This window comes from Procambarus clarkii, chromosome 17 (assembly GCF_040958095.1).
Source record: "Procambarus clarkii isolate CNS0578487 chromosome 17, FALCON_Pclarkii_2.0, whole genome shotgun sequence".
Classification (NCBI taxonomy): Eukaryota; Metazoa; Arthropoda; class Malacostraca; order Decapoda; family Cambaridae; genus Procambarus; species Procambarus clarkii.
In genome coordinates, this window is record NC_091166.1 from 41867080 (window position 1) to 41884998 (window position 17919).

Sequence of the window (17919 nt, forward strand, 5' to 3'; positions counted from 1 at the left end):
GCCGCGCGGAGAGCAAGGTGCGCAGTGTAGGTGCGCGGCGGAGATGGAAGTATTGTATGAGGCGGCGCGCGCATGTGGCGCCAAAACCTGATGATCGTCCAACCTTTCATATTAGCAAGTTTTCTCACCTCATCAGCATGATGGGCGCGACCATCATGATCCTGCCGAGATTAATTAGCTACAGTCAACAGGCACACACACGCACGCATCTCTCTCTCTCTCTCTCTCTCTCTCTCTCTCTCTCTCTCTCTCTCTCTCTCTCTCTCTCTCTCTCTCTCTCTCTCTCTCTCTCTCTCTCTCTCTCGCACTGACAAATAGAAATCAGGCATTTCAATGGGCCACATAAAATAATGTGGTATTTAATGAAGGCAAGTTCCCGTTACTGCACTATGGAAAAAAACGTAAATATATTAACGAAGACGACATATAAAACACAGTCAAATCAAACTATAGAACGGAAAAGCAATGCAACGGATCTAAGATTAATCATGTTGGAAGACCTTACCCTTAAAGAACATAATAAAGTAGCCGTCACAACTACAAGAAAAATGACATGTTGGATACCAAGGACCTTCCAAACTAGAGATGCTATACCGATGATGATAGTCTTCAAGACACTAGTGCTCTCTAGGGTGGAGTACTGTTGCATACTAACAACAACTTTCAAAGATGGAAAAATTGCTGACCTGGAGAGCGTGCAAAGATAATTTACTGTTAGAATCCACTCAATGTATTTCAATTATTGGGACCGATTTAAATGTATAAATCTGCATTTTCAAGAGCGCAGGCGGGAGAGATACATAATAATTTACACGTGGAAAAAATCAGAGGGAATAGTTCGAAATCTGAACACGGAATTAACATCACATGAGACCAGAAGGCATGGCAGGATGTACAGAATACCCCCGTTGAAAAGCAGAGGTGCAACAGGTACTCAGAGAGAACTCTATCAACATCAGAGGCCCGAGACTGTTCAACACGCTTCCACTACACATAAGGAGCATAACTGGCCGACCCCTCACAGTGTTCAAGAGAGAACTGGATAAGCACCTCCAAAGGATACCTGATCCTTTGGAGGTGCTGTGATTCATACGCCAGGCTGCGAGCAGCCGCATCCAATAGCCTGGCTGACCAGTACAGCAACCAGGAAGCCTGGTCAGAGACCGGGCCGCACAAGGTAACGACATATATATATATATATATATATATATATATATATATATATATATATATATATATATATATATATATATATATATATATGCTCAGCGTCGCAACATCAGACAAGGAGAAAGCCCGCCTCAGAGCAGTGCGTGCCCCCCATGCAGGAGACTTCCTCCTGGCAGTACCCATGTCAGCAATGGGCACGCGCCTAGATCCAGAATCCCTTCGTGTAGCAGTGGCCCTCCGCCTTGGTGCCCCAATTCACACTGAATACAAGTGTATTTGCAACAGGGTGGAAGCAGACCAATACGGACTGCATGGGTTGCATTGCGGAAGCACAAAGGGCTGGCATGCAAGACACAACGAGGTCAATGACATCATCAAGAGAAGCCTCGTCTCAGCTGGGTGCCCAGCGGAGAGAGAACCTCGCCTCGGTACTCCTTATCCGGGGTCCAAAACCCGGATTTCCCGGCACTTCGCCCTGATGGCATCACCATATACCCATGGAAGGAGGGTAGACAGTTGGTGTGGGACTACACATGTGTATCCACCCTGGCTGACACCTATGTACACTTCGGAGCTGATCAAGCAGGTGGGGCGGCCAACCACAGGAAAACAGCAAAATCACTCAGGTACAGGCGACTGGAAGGTCAATACCTCTTTGTTCCCATAACGTCTGAGACGCATGGCCCCTGGGGCAAGAGTGCCTTGGGATTTCTCAAGGAATTGGGTTCCAAGCTCATTGACGTCACCAGAGACCCAAGGGCTTCCAGTTTTTTATTTCAGCGTCTCAGTGTGGCGATCCAGAGGGGAAATGCTTGCTGCGTCCTCGGTTCCTGTCCAGAAGCGGAGGAGCTTCAAGAGATCCATAACCTTTAGGCATTTGTCTTGTATGTTTTGTAACCTTTAAATACACAATAAAGGAAAAAAGAAAAAAAAAGGGAAGGGGGTGGTAGGAGAAAAGCACACAAACTGTATTGGAGGGGACCTACATTCCCTCCAATGCGTTATGTGTGGTTTCCTCCGAGGCTATGGGTCCCCCTTCTTCCAGCCAGGTGGTACTCCCTTCCATAATTAAAAAAAAAAAAATATATATATATATATATATATATATATATATATATATATATATATTATATATATATATTATATATATATATATATATATTATATATATATATATATATATATATATATATATATATATATATATATATATACACGTCCTGCCATGAGAGGGCTTCTAATTCGACAACAACACTGCGATATTAAGTGAAGCACAATAACCACGTTTTATCAGCGAGAGTCCGGTGCTCAACACGTTTTTATCATTACCATAACAATAGGCACGTTTCCAGCTAATTACTATCCCCGCTGTTTATGCCGAAGCGAATATCGTGGAAAATAAATATATAGATAAAATGTAAAGCCAGCCATCCATGCTCTTTTATGTTTAAATTAAGGTAGTCATTTTTATGGTAATTCTTTTATTATACAAATACTTGCATCTTGAATTAAACAATAAGGAATTTATCATTTCTAAGTTTGGAGTGATTTTGCGATTAAGCTTTAGTACTTGGGCCTCAAGTGTGAGTCCAGGTGTTTTAAACAGTGTACTCGCCTAGGTTTGCGGGGGATGGGAAGAGCTATAGCTCTTAGGACCCGCCTCTTGGCCGTCAACCGACTGGTTTACTAGTTTCCGGGTCCCGTCCTGCCTCATATTACCACTCGAAGCTGAGTATAGCGCTCGCCACTATATCTTAATCCTCAACATTGTCGAGGACTGAGACGTTGAACACACACACACCTCAGTGTAATTTCACCCAGAACCTGGGTACACAACTCATACGAAATGTGACCTGGGTACAGTATACATTTTGGTACTTTCTGGTGGTCCACCACTACATATTGGTACTTTCTGGTGGTCCACCACTACATATTGGTACTTTCCGGTGGTCCATCACTACATATTGGTACTTTCTGGTTGTCCACCACTACATATTGGTACTTTCCGGTGGTCCATCACTACATATTGGTACTTTCCGGTGGTCCATCACTACATATTGGTACTTTCCGGTGGTCCATCACTACATATTGGTACTTTCTGGTTGTCCACCACTACATATTGGTACTTTCCGGTGGTCCATCACTACATATTGGTACTTTCCGGTGGTCCATCACTACATATTGGTACTTTCTGGTTGTCCACCACTACATATTGGTACTTTCCGGTGGTCCATCACTACATATTGGTACTTTCCGGTGGTCCATCACTACATATTGGTACTTTCCGGTGGTCCATCACTACATATTGGTACTTTCCGGTGGTCCATCACTACATATTGGTACTTTCTGGTGGTTCATCACTACATATTGGTACTTTCTGGTTGTCCATCACTACATATTGGTACTTTCCGGTGGTCCATCACTACATATTGGTACTTTCTGGTGGTTCATCACTACATATTGGTACTTTCCGGTGGTCCATCACTACATATTGGTACTTTCTGGTGATCCATCACTACATTTTGGAACTTTCTGGTGGTCCACCACTACATATTGGTACTTTCTGGTGGTCCACCACTACATATTGGTACTTTCTGGTGGTCCATCACTACATATTGGTACTTTCTGGTGGTCCACCACTACATATTGGTACTTTCTGGTGGTCCACCACTACATATTGGTACTTTCTGGTTGTCCATCACTACATATTGGTACTTTCTGGTGGTTCATCACTACATATTGGTACTTTCTGGTGGTTCATCACTACATATTGGTACTTTCCGGTGGTCCATCACTACATATTGGCACTTTCTGGTGGTCCATTACTACATATTGGTACTTTCTGGTGGCCCATCACTATCATATTGGTACTTTCTGGTGGTCCATCACTACATATTGTTACTTTCTGGTGGTCCATCACTACATATTGGTACTTTCCGGTGGTCCATCACTAAATATTGACACTTTCTGGTGATCCATCACTACATATTAGTAGGTTTCACCAACTAGTTAATGTAAGTACATTTCCTTTCACGAGGATGGTCTCTCTCTCTCTCTGTAACTTCACAGTCACTATATTTATCAACTAAGACACTGATGATATTTTAATCCCCGACGCATTCAGCTTCAACTTGATTACACTTGTTCGTGAACCACCTAAGCTTAATATTAATCGTCTTCTGTCCTTGCTTGCCCAGGCTAAATCCCGCCGATATTTTGAATGTAATAATCCAGGCCGATATTCTGATTTACCATTCCGTAAACAAATCCAACCTAACTAGGAATATGCGAACCCAAGCACAACCAACCTAACCCATCGAGTGTGCTGCATTTGTACTGTTGGCTATGATATAAATAATGCGACCTATTAGTTGAGCGGATGGGTTGAATGTTCATATGTGTTCTCCGATCCTTCTTGGTTGGTACCTGGTTGATGGGGGTTCTGGGAGTTCTACTCCCCAAGCCCGGCCCGAGGCCAGGCTTGACTTGTGAGAGTTTGGTCCACCAGGCTGTTGCTTGGAGCGGTCCGCAGGCCCACATACCCACCACAGCCCGATTGGTCCGGCACTCCTTGAAGGAAACAATCTAGTTTTTTCTTGAAGATGTCCACGGTTGTTCCGGCAATATTTCTTATGCTCGCTGGGAGGACGTTGAACAACAGTGGACCTCTGATGTTTATACAGTTCTTATCCAGTAACTTGAGATTTACTAACACTTTTTTTATTTCCTTTGCTTCGTTACTCCATCAGCACTAGTGTGTGTGTGTGTGTGTGTGTGTGTGTGTGTGTGTGTGTGTGTGTGTGTGTGTGTGTGTGTGTGTGTGTGTGTGTGTGTGTGTGTGCATGCATGCATGCACGCTGGTGGCAGAAATTATCATGGGAGTGCCCCAGGTGTGGTGCACTGCATGATCCCAACCTGCATTAATTCAGGTGCACGGAAGGGAGTGGTGCACCACACCCTCTTGACAGCCACCACAGCCACAACACCGTCCACAGTACAAGCTGGTGGTGACTTAGAGCAGCAAGAGAGGGCAGCAACATACGGCACAAGACCACACCAACAGCCCAGCAGTGTTGCGGCACAAGACCACACCAACAACCCAGCAGTGTTGCGGCACAAGACCACACCAACAACCCAGCAGTGTTGCGGCACAAGACCACACCAACAACCCAGCAGTGTTGCGGCACAAGACCACACCAACAACCCAGCAGTGTTGCGGCACAAGACCACACCAACAACCCAGCAGTGTTGCGGCACAAGACCACACCAACAACCCAGCAGTGTTGCGGCACAAGACCACACCAACAGCCCAGCAGTGTTGCGGCACAAGACCACACCAACAACCCAGCAGTGTTGCGGCACAAGACCACACCAACAACCCAGCAGTGTTGCGGCACAAGACCACACCAACAACCCAGCAGTGTTGCGGCACAAGACCACACCAACAACCCAGCAGTGTTGCAGCACAAGACCACACCAACAACCCAGCAGTGTTGCGGCACAAGACCACACCAACAACCCAGCAGTGTTGCGGCACAAGACCACACCAACAACCCAGCAGTGTTGCAGCACAAGACCACACCAACAGTCCAGCAGTGTTGCGGCACAAGACCACACCAACAACCCAGCAGTGTTGCGGCACAAGACCACACCAACAACCCAGCAGTGTTGCAGCACAAGACCACACCAACAACCCAGCAGTGTTGCGGCACAAGACCACACCAACAACCCAGCAGTGTTGCAGCACAAGACCACACCAACAACCCAGCAGTGTTGCGGCACAAGACCACACCAACAACCCAGCAGTGTTGCGGCACAAGACCACACCAACAACCCAGCAGTGTTGCGGCACAAGACCACACCAACAACCCAGCAGTGTTGCAGCACAAGACCACACCAACAACCCAGCAGTGTTGCGGCACAAGACCACACCAACAACCCAGCAGTGTTGCGGCACAAGACCACACCAACAACCCAGCAGTGTTGCGGCACAAGACCACACCAACAACCCAGCAGTGTTGCAGCACAAGACCACACCAACAACCCAGCAGTGTTGCGGCACAAGACCACACCAACAACCCAGCAGTGTTGCGGCACAAGACCACACCAACAACCCAGCAGTGTTGCGGCACAAGACCACACCAACAACCCAGCAGTGTTGCGGCACAAGACCACACCAACAACCCAGCAGTGTTGCGGCACAAGACCACACCAACAACCCAGCAGTGTTGCAGCACAAGACCACACCAACAGTCCAGCAGTGTTGCGGCACAAGACCACACCAACAACCCAGCAGTGTTGCGGCACAAGACCACACCAACAACCCAGCAGTGTTGCAGCACAAGACCACACCAACAACCCAGCAGTGTTGCAGCACAAGACCACACCAACAACCCAGCAGTGTTGCAGCACAAGACCACACCAACAACCCAGCAGTGTTGCGGCACAAGACCACACCAACAACCCAGCAGTGTTGCGGCACAAGACCACACCAACAACCCAGCAGTGTTGCGGCACAAGACCACACCAACAACCCAGCAGTGTTGCAGCACAAGACCACACCAACAACCCAGCAGTGTTGCGGCACAAGACCACACCAACAACCCAGCAGTGTTGCGGCACAAGACCACACCAACAACCCAGCAGTGTTGCGGCACAAGACCACACCAACAACCCAGCAGTGTTGCGGCACAAGACCACACCAACAACCCAGCAGTGTTGCGGCACAAGACCACACCAACAACCCAGCAGTGTTGCAGCACAAGACCACACCAACAGTCCAGCAGTGTTGCGGCACAAGACCACACCAACAACCCAGCAGTGTTGCGGCACAAGACCACACCAACAACCCAGCAGTGTTGCAGCACAAGACCACACCAACAACCCAGCAGTGTTGCGGCACAGATCATGTAACCAAAGAGGAGTGTGGGCCCTGCGTCTCGTGCCGCCTCTTGCCCACTCCATCACTGTAAACAAACAAACTTATTACCTCTCTGGATTTATTCCAAGCCGCTATAATGAATGTGTTCTTAATACTTGAAGTTATATTAGTTTAGAATATATTGTAAATGCCGGGGAAAGGGGGGTGGGGGAGGGTGTCGCTCTACTCATACCTGTGTATTACCTATGAATGATTTCGAGAGTTGTGCTATCGCAGGCCGACCTGGGGCCGGGCTTTCTTAGTGATTGCCAGGTCCGTTAGGTTGTTTGTGTTTGTAGAACGCAGGTCTCCATAGCCGTCACAATCACAGTTCTTCAACTCTCCTAGCCCGCCCCGGGGCCAGGCTTGACTTGTGAGAGCTTGGTCCAACAGACTGTTGCTTGGAGCGGCCCGCAGACCCGCTCCAAATACCCTGAGAATATCTTAAGGTGATTCCTTATTATCAACGAACCCGCGGACCGGTCTCTGACCACGCCTCCAAGTTGGTGGTCTGGTCAACCAGGCTGTTAGACAACGCCGCTCGCAGTCTGTCGAATGAATTACAGCTTGGTTGATTAGGTATCCAGGGGGTTAAACGCCTTGTCTCTTGCGTAGGCTCAAATCCGAGACAATTTATCTTGCTGTTTACCTGTAGTTAGTTTCCAGAGTTCTAGTGTTCTACAATTCCACCGGTAACCTAGGTTCACCGGAGGTCTGGTCGACGACCGGGCCGCCGGGACGCTAAGCCCCGGAAGCACCTCAAGGTAAGGTGGTTCACCTGATCACCCACTATGTCTAGTGGGTGATCAGGTCACCCACTAGACATAGGTTTGTCTAATAATAACCTGATTGACACGGCTGTTGCTTTCGCCATTATTTACAATGAGCTTTCAGACGATACACCAATGTACAATATTTCCCTCTCAACTGTCTCTAAAATGAGACGAGGACAAATATTAAACCATTCCCAATCGCAACAACTCTCGTAAGCTAAATACAGACATCACCAAGTCAACACTGGTATTTGCTGAAGCATCGTTCTCGTTCGGGCCAGCTACGACACACATCTTATCTTCTTCCTTACCTTAATTAACTAAACATAAGGTGCGTGCGCCAGCAGCTTCTCTCCAGGAGATAGGCGGTGTTTACACACACACACACACACACACACACACACACACACACACTAAATAGCGTACTACAAGTCTCAAGCTTACCAGTTTAAGGCTCCACGATCAAGGTGTGTGTTTAGTGAGGCGTCCTAATGGTTTGACAAACAGTGCCGCCCCTAACGTCACTTGGACGTCACGCATGCCCTTTACATTCACCAAGAATGACGTGGCCACTTTCAACTTCACACCACAGCACCGAAAATACAAACCTATCATTGGTTTTGCCATTGATTTCGTTTCCCTAATACGTAAAATCATGCTATCCGTTTGCTTCCCATTTTCCAAATAAGTGTTAACAGGTAGACTGAGATGTTCATAAATATAAGGCCAGTAGAGGACACGGAGAGAAGGGTTGGTGGTACCTGTTAAGAAGAGAGAATGGCCTGTCTCATTAGACATACGCTAGCGTGATGACAGTTCTATGGACGGGCCTGCTTGATACCTGCTTGATGGGGTTCTGGGAGTTCTTCTACTCCCCAAGCCCGGCCCGAGGCCAGACTTGACTTGTGAGAGTTTGGTCCACCAGACTGTTGCTTGGAGCGGCCCCGCAGGCCCACATACCCACCACAGCCCGGCTGATCCGGACCTTCTCTTAGAAAACAGTCCAGTTTTCTCTTGAAGATGTCCACGGTTGTTCCGGGCCACCGAGATGAGCAAACAGAGAGAAGGGTTGGCGGACTAGGTCATTTCGGACTGTCAGAAAGCCTTCGAGAAAGCATCACCCAACAGGAGACCGGTGCAGAGACTGCTGACATACGCAGGAGCGACAGGGGCGGTTACCACAGTGACCGAAGGCTCTGAGGTCATTGCCAGGTGTGTGTGACTGTGACGGTACACATCTGTCGAAATACACGGCAGGTGTGCTAACACCAGCTCAGCGTGGACACAAGCCTCCCCTACACCAACACACCACCACGATCAACTGAATAAATAACCTTTAAGTACAGTATTGACAAAACAGGAACGTTGTAAGACACATGCTCATTAGTGACAGGTATCACTCATTAGTGACAGGTATCACTCATTAGTGACAGGTATCACTCATTAGTGACAGGTACCACTCATTAGAGACAGGTACCACTCAGTAGACACAGATACCACTCATTAGACACAGATACCACTCATTAGAGACAGGTACCACTCAATAGAGACAGGTACCACTGGTTCTGCATAACAGGGTTCATGCCAGGCTCAGGATGTAATAAGCATGATAGGGGAGATGGGAAAGGAAAAGGAAGGGGGAAGGGAAGAGGAAAACAGAAGTGCTGACAGGGACAGTGCCGGAGTGAGAGAGAAGGGAAGAGAGGGATGGGGGGGGTGAGGGGGGGGGGGAGACCCGGGCATCGCTGGGTACCGTACTTTATATAATAACAGCAATCTAGTCCGCCATGATTTATGAAAAGTGTATTGGATTTGTAAGTAGACATTTAAATGTTTGATACCAAGAATCATGGCCTCCTGTTACCTAGCAGTAAATAGGTACCTGGGTGTTAGTCAGCTGTCACGGGCTGCTTCCTGGGGGTGGAGGCCTGGTCGAGGACCGGGCCGAGGGGCCACTAAAGCCCCGGAATCACCTCACGGTAGCACCAGGCAGCAGACAACGCTTGCCTCTTGACGAGAGGCAGACAGAACAGCACAAGGCCTTTAAAAGCTATATGAGAAGCTAAAGCTAAAAGCTGTATGAGAAGCTAAAGCTAAAAACTATATGAGAAGCTAAAGCTAAAAGCTATAAAGCTAAACGTTATCAATTCTTTGAAAAAGCTCTTATCCATTCTCGGTAAGCCTTGCACCCGCTTTACAGTCTTGTAAGCTTTATGGGGAGGGGGGGAGGTGTTTTGCAAGGCTTTATCAAACACTTTTATTAAAAGTTTATATGAAAAATACAAACACGTGACAAACTGTATATTACAAATTCTCCGTGGCAACACACACACACTGGGGGACACAACGCTTTCACGGTAAGCCATGGCATGCAACTCCTGCCACAGAGAGAGACAGAGAGAGACAGAGAGAGACAGAGAGAGAGAGAGAGAGACAGAGACAGAGAGAGAGAGAGAGAGAGAGAGACAGAGAGAGAGAGAGAGAGACAGAGAGAGAGAGAGAGAGACAGAGAGAGAGAGAGAGAGAGACAGAGAGAGAGAGAGAGAGACAGAGAGAGAGAGAGAGAGACAGAGAGAGAGAGAGAGAGACAGAGAGAGAGAGACAGAGAGAGAGAGAGACAGAGAGAGAGAGAGAGAGAGAGAGAGAGAGAGGAGAGAGAGAGAGAGAGAGAGAGAGAGAGAGAGAGAGAGAGAGAGACAGAGAGAGAGAGAGAGACAGAGAGAGAGAGAGAGAGAGAGAGAGAGACAGAGACAGAGAGAGAGAGAGAGAGAGAGAGACAGAGACAGAGACAGAGACAGAGACAGAGACAGAGAGAGAGAGAGAGAGAGAGAGAGAGAGAGAGAGAGAGAGAGAGAGAGAGACAGAGAGAGAGAGAGAGAGACAGAGAGAGAGAGACAGAGAGAGAGAGAGAGAGACAGAGAGAGAGAGAGAGAGACAGAGAGAGAGAGAGAGAGAGACAGAGAGAGAGAGACAGAGAGAGAGAGACAGAGAGAGAGAGACAGAGAGAGACAGAGAGAGACAGAGAGAGAGAGACAGAGAGAGAGAGACAGAGAGAGAGACAGAGAGAGAGAGAGAGAGAGAGAGAGAGAGAGAGAGAGAGAGAGACAGAGAGAGAGAGAGAGAGAGAGAGAGAGAGAGAGAGAGAGAGAGAGAGAGAGAGAGAGACAGACAGACAGACTGCAGTATGATAAGAACGCTGGAGACTATAGTGATGAGGGTGTGGTGGCCATGGCCACGCCCTAGTAAACCCCCCCCCCTCCCTCCTGCTACAGCTGTAAATGTACAGTGAAAACAAGAGGAGATAACCCCCGCCTCCATTTAAAACTTTGACCCAAATATCACAGTAACAATTTAGTATCACCAGTATCATTTAGTATCATTTAGTGAGAAACTTCCTCACTCTTGTGTTCTTGATGATATCATCATAATGCCCCCCCCCCCGAGTCTGCCAGTGCAGACTACTCATCACATGCCTCTGTATGACTAACCATCCTGTGCGATGGCGATTTTTTAACACTATCAGGGGGACGCGCCAAGTCTTTACGACTATATAGAACTAGGAAGGGGTTAGGATAAGGATTTGGGATAGGACGGGGGGAAGGGGGGAGGAATAGAATGGTGCCCAAGCACTTATAGACGGTCGGGGATTGAACGCCGACCTGCATGAAGCGAGACCGTCGTTCTACCGTCCAGCCCAAGTGATTGGCAACAACAGATAAAAGGTTGGAGGTGGAGAAGCTAACGTGTAAAAAGAGATAGAGGAAGAGACAATGGAAGTGGTGGTGGTGGTGAAGGTGTCGACGTGGTGGTGGTACTAAACAGCGAGAGTAAATGGAGAAGCCACCCGAGGCAGAAGGTCGAGATGGAAGAGGATAAGACGGTGGAGGAGAAAGACAAGAAAGAAAAGGAGGAGATGGAGGAGGAAGACGAGGAGTCTGCGGTGTGGGGGTTGTGTGTCAGATTCCACGAAGGCTGAGTCGCTGCACATCATGAAGCAAGCACCAACGTCAACAAACACGGAGAGCGGCGATTCCCAACACCCCCCTTCCTCCACCCTCCCCCACCACACACGCGGCCGTCGACGTGGCCAGCAGCATGCGTGTACCCTCCAGTGATGGCTCGAGTGCCACCCCACACTTGCGCCAAACACGCCGCCAATCACGTATCGCACCCGCGCTGGCTCCTCCTCGACCTTCGCATGTGTCTTGGTAGTGTATGAACCAGCCCGTCCTCCTCCTAACCTCAAGAGAATGGTTAAATTAAAGTGGCCTCTCCTCACTTACCAGAAGACCTAAACCTAAATACCTAAATAACCTAAAACCTAAAGCCTAAAGCCTAATAACCTAAACCTAAAGGACCTAAATAAAGCACCTAAATTATTGGGATCGTCTCAAAGCCCTCCAAATGTACTCACTAGAAAGAAGACGAGAGAGATATCGAATAATATACACCTGGAAGATACTGGAGGGCAAGGTCCCAAATCTACACAGTAAAATAACAACATACTGGAGTGAACGACATGGAAGAAAATGTAGAATAGAACCAGTAAAGAGCAGAGGTGCCATAGGCACAATCAGAGAACACTGTATAAACATCAGAGGTCCGCGGTTGTTCAACGTCCTCCCAGCAAGCATAAGAAATATTGCCGAAACAACCGTGGACATTTTCAAGAGGAAACTAGATTTATTCCTCCAAGGAGTGCCGGACCAACCGGGCTGTGGTGGGTATGTGGGCCTGCGGGCCGCTCCAAGCAACAGCCTGGTGGACCAAACTCTCACAAGTCGAGCCTGGCCTCGGGCCGGGCTTGGGGAGTAGAAGAACTCCCAGAACCCCATCAACCAGGTATCAACCAGAGAACCCACAACAGAAAACTGGACAGTACGTCACTTCGCGAGCCGCTTCCATTTTTCTAGTACGACAATTTTTGGCCCTATGTAACGCATACGATCGAAATGCGACGTTCTTTGTAAGAGGAGAGGTTGTATGAACTGCCGTCAAGAACCTCCCTCCGTTAAATCAAGGTTAAGTGACCAACTAGCCATACAACTATATTATTTTCTGATTTGCATCAATTTGGAGGTTTGCTATGTTATCTACATTGCCTACTCTCATAAAAATTCTAGTCTCGTCTGCAAAGTATGATGTGGTACTATAGTTTGTGTCCCGATGAGAAAGAATAAGGAAGCAAGCACAGTACCATGGGGCACCCTTCCACATATCCAAGATAAATTATGACAAATAACAGTAACAAAAGGGAACACGTTATGGCACCCCAACACATGTCAGCACATCTCTACTCTGTATGTCTGCCTCTTTCTCTACCATGTAGATCAGGACGTAATATTGGATAAAATGTTTATATACCGCATAGCACTACATGGGAAGTGCAGCAGCACACACGTTAGGTCCAGGATACCTGCTTGATGGGGTTCTGGGAGTTCTTCTACTCCCTAAGCCCGGCTCGAGGCCAGGTTTGACTTGTGAGAGCTTGGTCCACCAGGCTGTTGCTTGGAGCGGCCCGCAGGCCCACCACAGCTCGGTTGGTCCGACACTTCTTTTCTCTTGAAGATGTCCCCGGTTGTTCTGGCAATATTTCTTATGCTCGCTGGGAGGATGTTGAACAACCGCGGACCTCTGATGTTTATACAGAGTTCTGTATACATGACTCATGACTCTTGTCTTATAATGACAGCAATAACAGTAACGCAGAAGGCTCTCTCCCCAGAGTTGGAAAACATGACTTTGTCGATAGATTGGCCAATGAGGCTTGCAGGAAAGAAAATACTGATTATGACTTTAGACTATCTTATGCAATTATTAGAAACATACAAATTCAAGAAATTAATTTAGATTTAGAAGAACAAAGAAATGCCCAGAGACCTGAAAGCTGCAGAATTAAAAGCTATGCCAACTTTGATTTTTTTCCTTGTTCAATAGGGAGGACCTTAATAAAAACCTCAAATGGCACCTAATCAGTTTGTGATTCCTACGTCAGACTGCGAGGAGCCGCGACCATCAGGATGGTTGATAAGACGGAGAGCCCGGAGGCTGGTCAGACACTGCGCCTCGGGAACATTGATCCTCAGAACCACGTCAATATAACCTTAAGGTATACCTGGAGCGAACCTGCACAGGGTCTCGAGAGTTATATTACTCCCCGAGCCCGGCCTGAGGCCAGGCCTCCACCAACGTGGTGAAAAAAATAAATGGAATTTAACAAGTGGAAAAATAAGCCTGCCTACATGGTGCAGTAACTACAGGTGGTGCTTTCACAACCAGTACCAGCACTAAATTACGGGCAACCAGCCTCTTTAATATTTTTCATGTGTAAATTACGTCTCCCTCTCACCTGCGCTCTAGAAGTCCCTGATTAGCAGTTCCCGTGACGAAGTGGTAACACACTCGTCTGCCGTTTCGCGAGCGGTTTGACCTTGGGTTCGTATCCTGGCCGGGGAGGATTTACTTGGCGTCAATCCTTAACTGTAGCCTCTGTTCACTCAGCAGTGAATGGGTACCTGGTTGTTAAACGATTTGGTATGTCGTATTCCGGGGAAAAAATTGGGATTAAGGACTTGCCCGAAACATGCTTGCTAGTGGCTGAACAAGAATGAAAGAACTCTTGTGTGTGTGTGTGTGTGTGTGTGTGTGTGTGTGTATTATATATATATATATATATATATATATATATATATATATATATATATATATATATATATATATATATATATATATATATATATATATATATATATATATAGAAATGCATATTTAGGCATTTTAGTCGCTACCAATAATTTAGATATTTTATTGAGTAGATTCTAGCAGTAAAGTATCTCCGCACGCTCTCCAGGTCAGCAATTTCTCCAGCTCTGAAAAGAGCAACACCTAATTCTTTAGTTTATCGAAAACATTTACCATCCTAATAAATCTTGTATTGACTCAAATGGCATTCAACATTCCCCGAAAGAAAATAAATGTCTTTCATTCCTTCTACATAAACTTTATTTATTAACTACCGGTTAGTTTCCTCACCTTAACCAATTCTTTCTGACGATAATCTTTGTGTTCCCTGAAGCCCGTCTTAATCTGCTTTTGTAATTAAAAAAAAACACAGCAACTCATTAAAAAAAAAAAAAAAAACAGCAACTCATCTTTAAAAAAATTGGTAAAATGTGATATAAACGTTGGAAGTTTGCGGCAAGGAAACCTAGGCAGGTGTGTGTGTGTTGAGCTGTGAGGCTGTGAGGTGAGAGGCAGGTGTCGCCGGCCAGCGTCACGTGTCAATAAAAGTGAGCTATGACAGACGCCCGTAAACCAATCTGGTGGCCCTCTAGTCTCCAGCCACCAGTGTGCGTGCTGCGTGCGTGTGTGTGTGTGTGTGTGTGTGTGTGTGTGTGTGTGTGTGTGTGTGTGTGTGTGTGTGTGTGTGTGTGTGTGTGTGCGCGCGCGCGCGCGCGCGCGCGCCTTCTTTGCCTTTGGGGAAAGGCAGAGGAGTGGGGGGGAAGGAACAGGAGTTGGGGGAAGGGTACAGGTGTGTGGGGTATGATTAAAGGGTAGGGAGGGGGGGGGGTACAATTACATTGAGGTTACCTTGAGATGATTTCGAGGTTCAACGTCCCCACGGCCCGGTCCCCGACCAGACCTCTCTTGGTTGCGGCTGGACCTCTTGTTGGACGCGGATGCTTGCAGCCTAACGTATGAGTCACAGCCTGGTTGATCAGGTATCCTTTGGAGGTGTTTGTCCAGTTCTCTCTTGAACACTATGAGGGGTCGGCCAGTCATGCCCCTTATGTGTAGTGGAAGCGTGTTGAACAGTCTCGGGCCTCTGATGTAGATAGTTAAAAGCCCCGAAATCATCAAGATCACCTCAAGATATACCCTAACAGAGGGGCTGATCCCAAACCTGCATCAGGGATACCCCACAGGGTATACCCCACGATAGGCCTGGTCGACGACCGGGCCGCGGGGACGCTAAGCCCCGGAAGCACCTCAAGGTAACGGGTCTTCCCCCCTCCCCCCTGTGCCATTTTAAATCAATAAAACTCAAATATTCTATTCCCTTGTGTTTGTCCCCTGCACATGTTATACTGTGTGTGCTTTTAACTCCTTTCCTGCTTCTAGTAGGCGTGTGTGTACTCCTCTTGAGCCTGGTGCTTGTGTTCCTTGAGTGCCACTTCACGTGCCTCTCTCCCTCTCTCTCACAGATTGCCACTACGGTTCTTGATCTCCTGAGCTGGTCTTGACATCCCAGACTTGTCCTCAACTATTCTGGCTTGCTGCTTTAAGCTCCATACCTTGTACTTTTGAGGGAGGTGTAACACGGGTTAGGTTCCTCTCTCTTTACTTCCTTCTTTCTACTCCCTCTACCCGTATTCTTACTTTTATTTCTAAACCAAGGGACTCCAAAACTTTTACCAAAGCCAACTCCACGCCACGTGGTCCTAAGACGATTGACCGACTTAGGATTCTACACCCAGTATGACGTGACCTAAGCTCTGAACAAAACCCTAGAGTCACCTCTGCTGCCACCACCAGACCAGTAATACAAGAGCAATGATCGAGGTCTGGATCGATCACGCTAATTAATCAACCTAGGGGCTTGATCCCCACTATAAACGATGACCTTGAGTGTGGAATAAATTACACGGTAATGATAATTCCGATTCGATGTTAGAATCGGCGCCCAATGCAACTCTGCCTCGTGTGGACCACGTGACCAGGACAAGTATACACATAAAACACATGGAAACAATAAAATGCAAATTAATAACAAATTTATTAAAAGAAAACTAAAACACAATCTAAATATGTTCACTCCCTATCACTTTAACACTCCCTACTTGACCTGAGTGGCAAATGAGAAGACTATTTCTATAATTAACAATAGCAACTATACCTTGGGCGACCACAGCTCTAGGTGTTGGGGGCTGTTCTTGGGGAGAGGTAAGATGTTGACCTCTTATCCCAGCTGCTTCCGTGACCACACTGCTCTTTTCCTTGTCTGGACTACCCCAGACAGAGTATTGTATTGTTCCGCATCGCTTACCCAGTTACTTTAGCAAGGTTAAGTTATAACAATTAAACTCTGTTGTACTTAATTGATCCAGACTGGTTGAATTATTTTACTGAATTAAATTACAAACATCTAACGGCAGAGCTGTTCCCGATCACAAAAATGGTTATTAAAACTTTGAGAAATAGTAGACCTGTCAACCCCTGATGACCTATGACCGCCGGTCACTCCGCCTCAAAAGTTAGATCTGATTCGTGACGTCACTGATGGTGACTTAAACTCAATAATTAGAATACTCTTGATATTGTATCCAGTACTATTATACAATACAATTTTAATGCAAAATGAATAAAGGCTAATTTTCTCTAAATTGCTGAATACTATAGGATGGTTCATTATACGCAGCTATGAACAAAGCGTCGGTTATTTCCACCGCGAATTCCCCTGGGGGTCAGGTCACCATGCGGCTCAGCTTCCCATTCTCTTTTGTCGATAAACCACTCTGGATAATTCTTACAACAGCCTAGTTTGTTACAGAGGGAGGGGGAAGTGGCGGAGGGGGGAGGGGAGGGAGGGAGACAGAGGGAGAGAGGGACAGAGAGTGAGAGTGAGAGAGAGAGAGAGAGAGAGAGAGAGAGAGAGAGAGAGAGAGAGAGAGAGAGAGAGAGAGACAGAGAGACAGAGAGAGAGAGACAGAGAGACAGAGAGAGGGAGACAGAGAGAGAGACAGAGAGACCAATTGGCCCTCAACGTGACTTTTCACATCTTATAACACGCCCTCAGTAAACCCAAGCAGCTGTTCCCTGGGATGTGTACCTCACGACACATCCCCCTGCATGTCAGGGCGTGTATGGCCACACGTCTGGTAGCTGTGGCCAGGTTTAATGTGAGTGGTCGGAGACGGGTATTTAGGTTGTGTGGTGATGCTTCAAGGGAGAACTGGATAAGCACCTCCAAAGGATACCTAATGAACCGGGCCGTGATTAATACGTAAGGCTGCGAGCAACCGCGTCAAACAGCCTGGTTGACCAGTCCAGCAACGA

The 17919-nt window shown here is 47.2% G+C and overlaps 2 protein-coding genes across 9 annotated transcripts in view; one reads left to right on the forward strand and one right to left on the reverse strand.

Annotated features, from left to right (window-relative positions):
- The window catches only part of Nca (neurocalcin homolog), a 472011-nt gene that overhangs the window by 331729 nt on the left and 122363 nt on the right, over positions 1-17919 (reverse strand). The gene's annotated exons all lie outside the window — the stretch shown is intronic.
- LOC138365668 (mediator of DNA damage checkpoint protein 1-like) lies at positions 5021-7210 on the forward strand. The gene has a single exon (XM_069326159.1). It carries the CDS (start codon positions 5021-5023, stop codon positions 7208-7210), a length of 2190 nt encoding a protein of 729 aa, XP_069182260.1.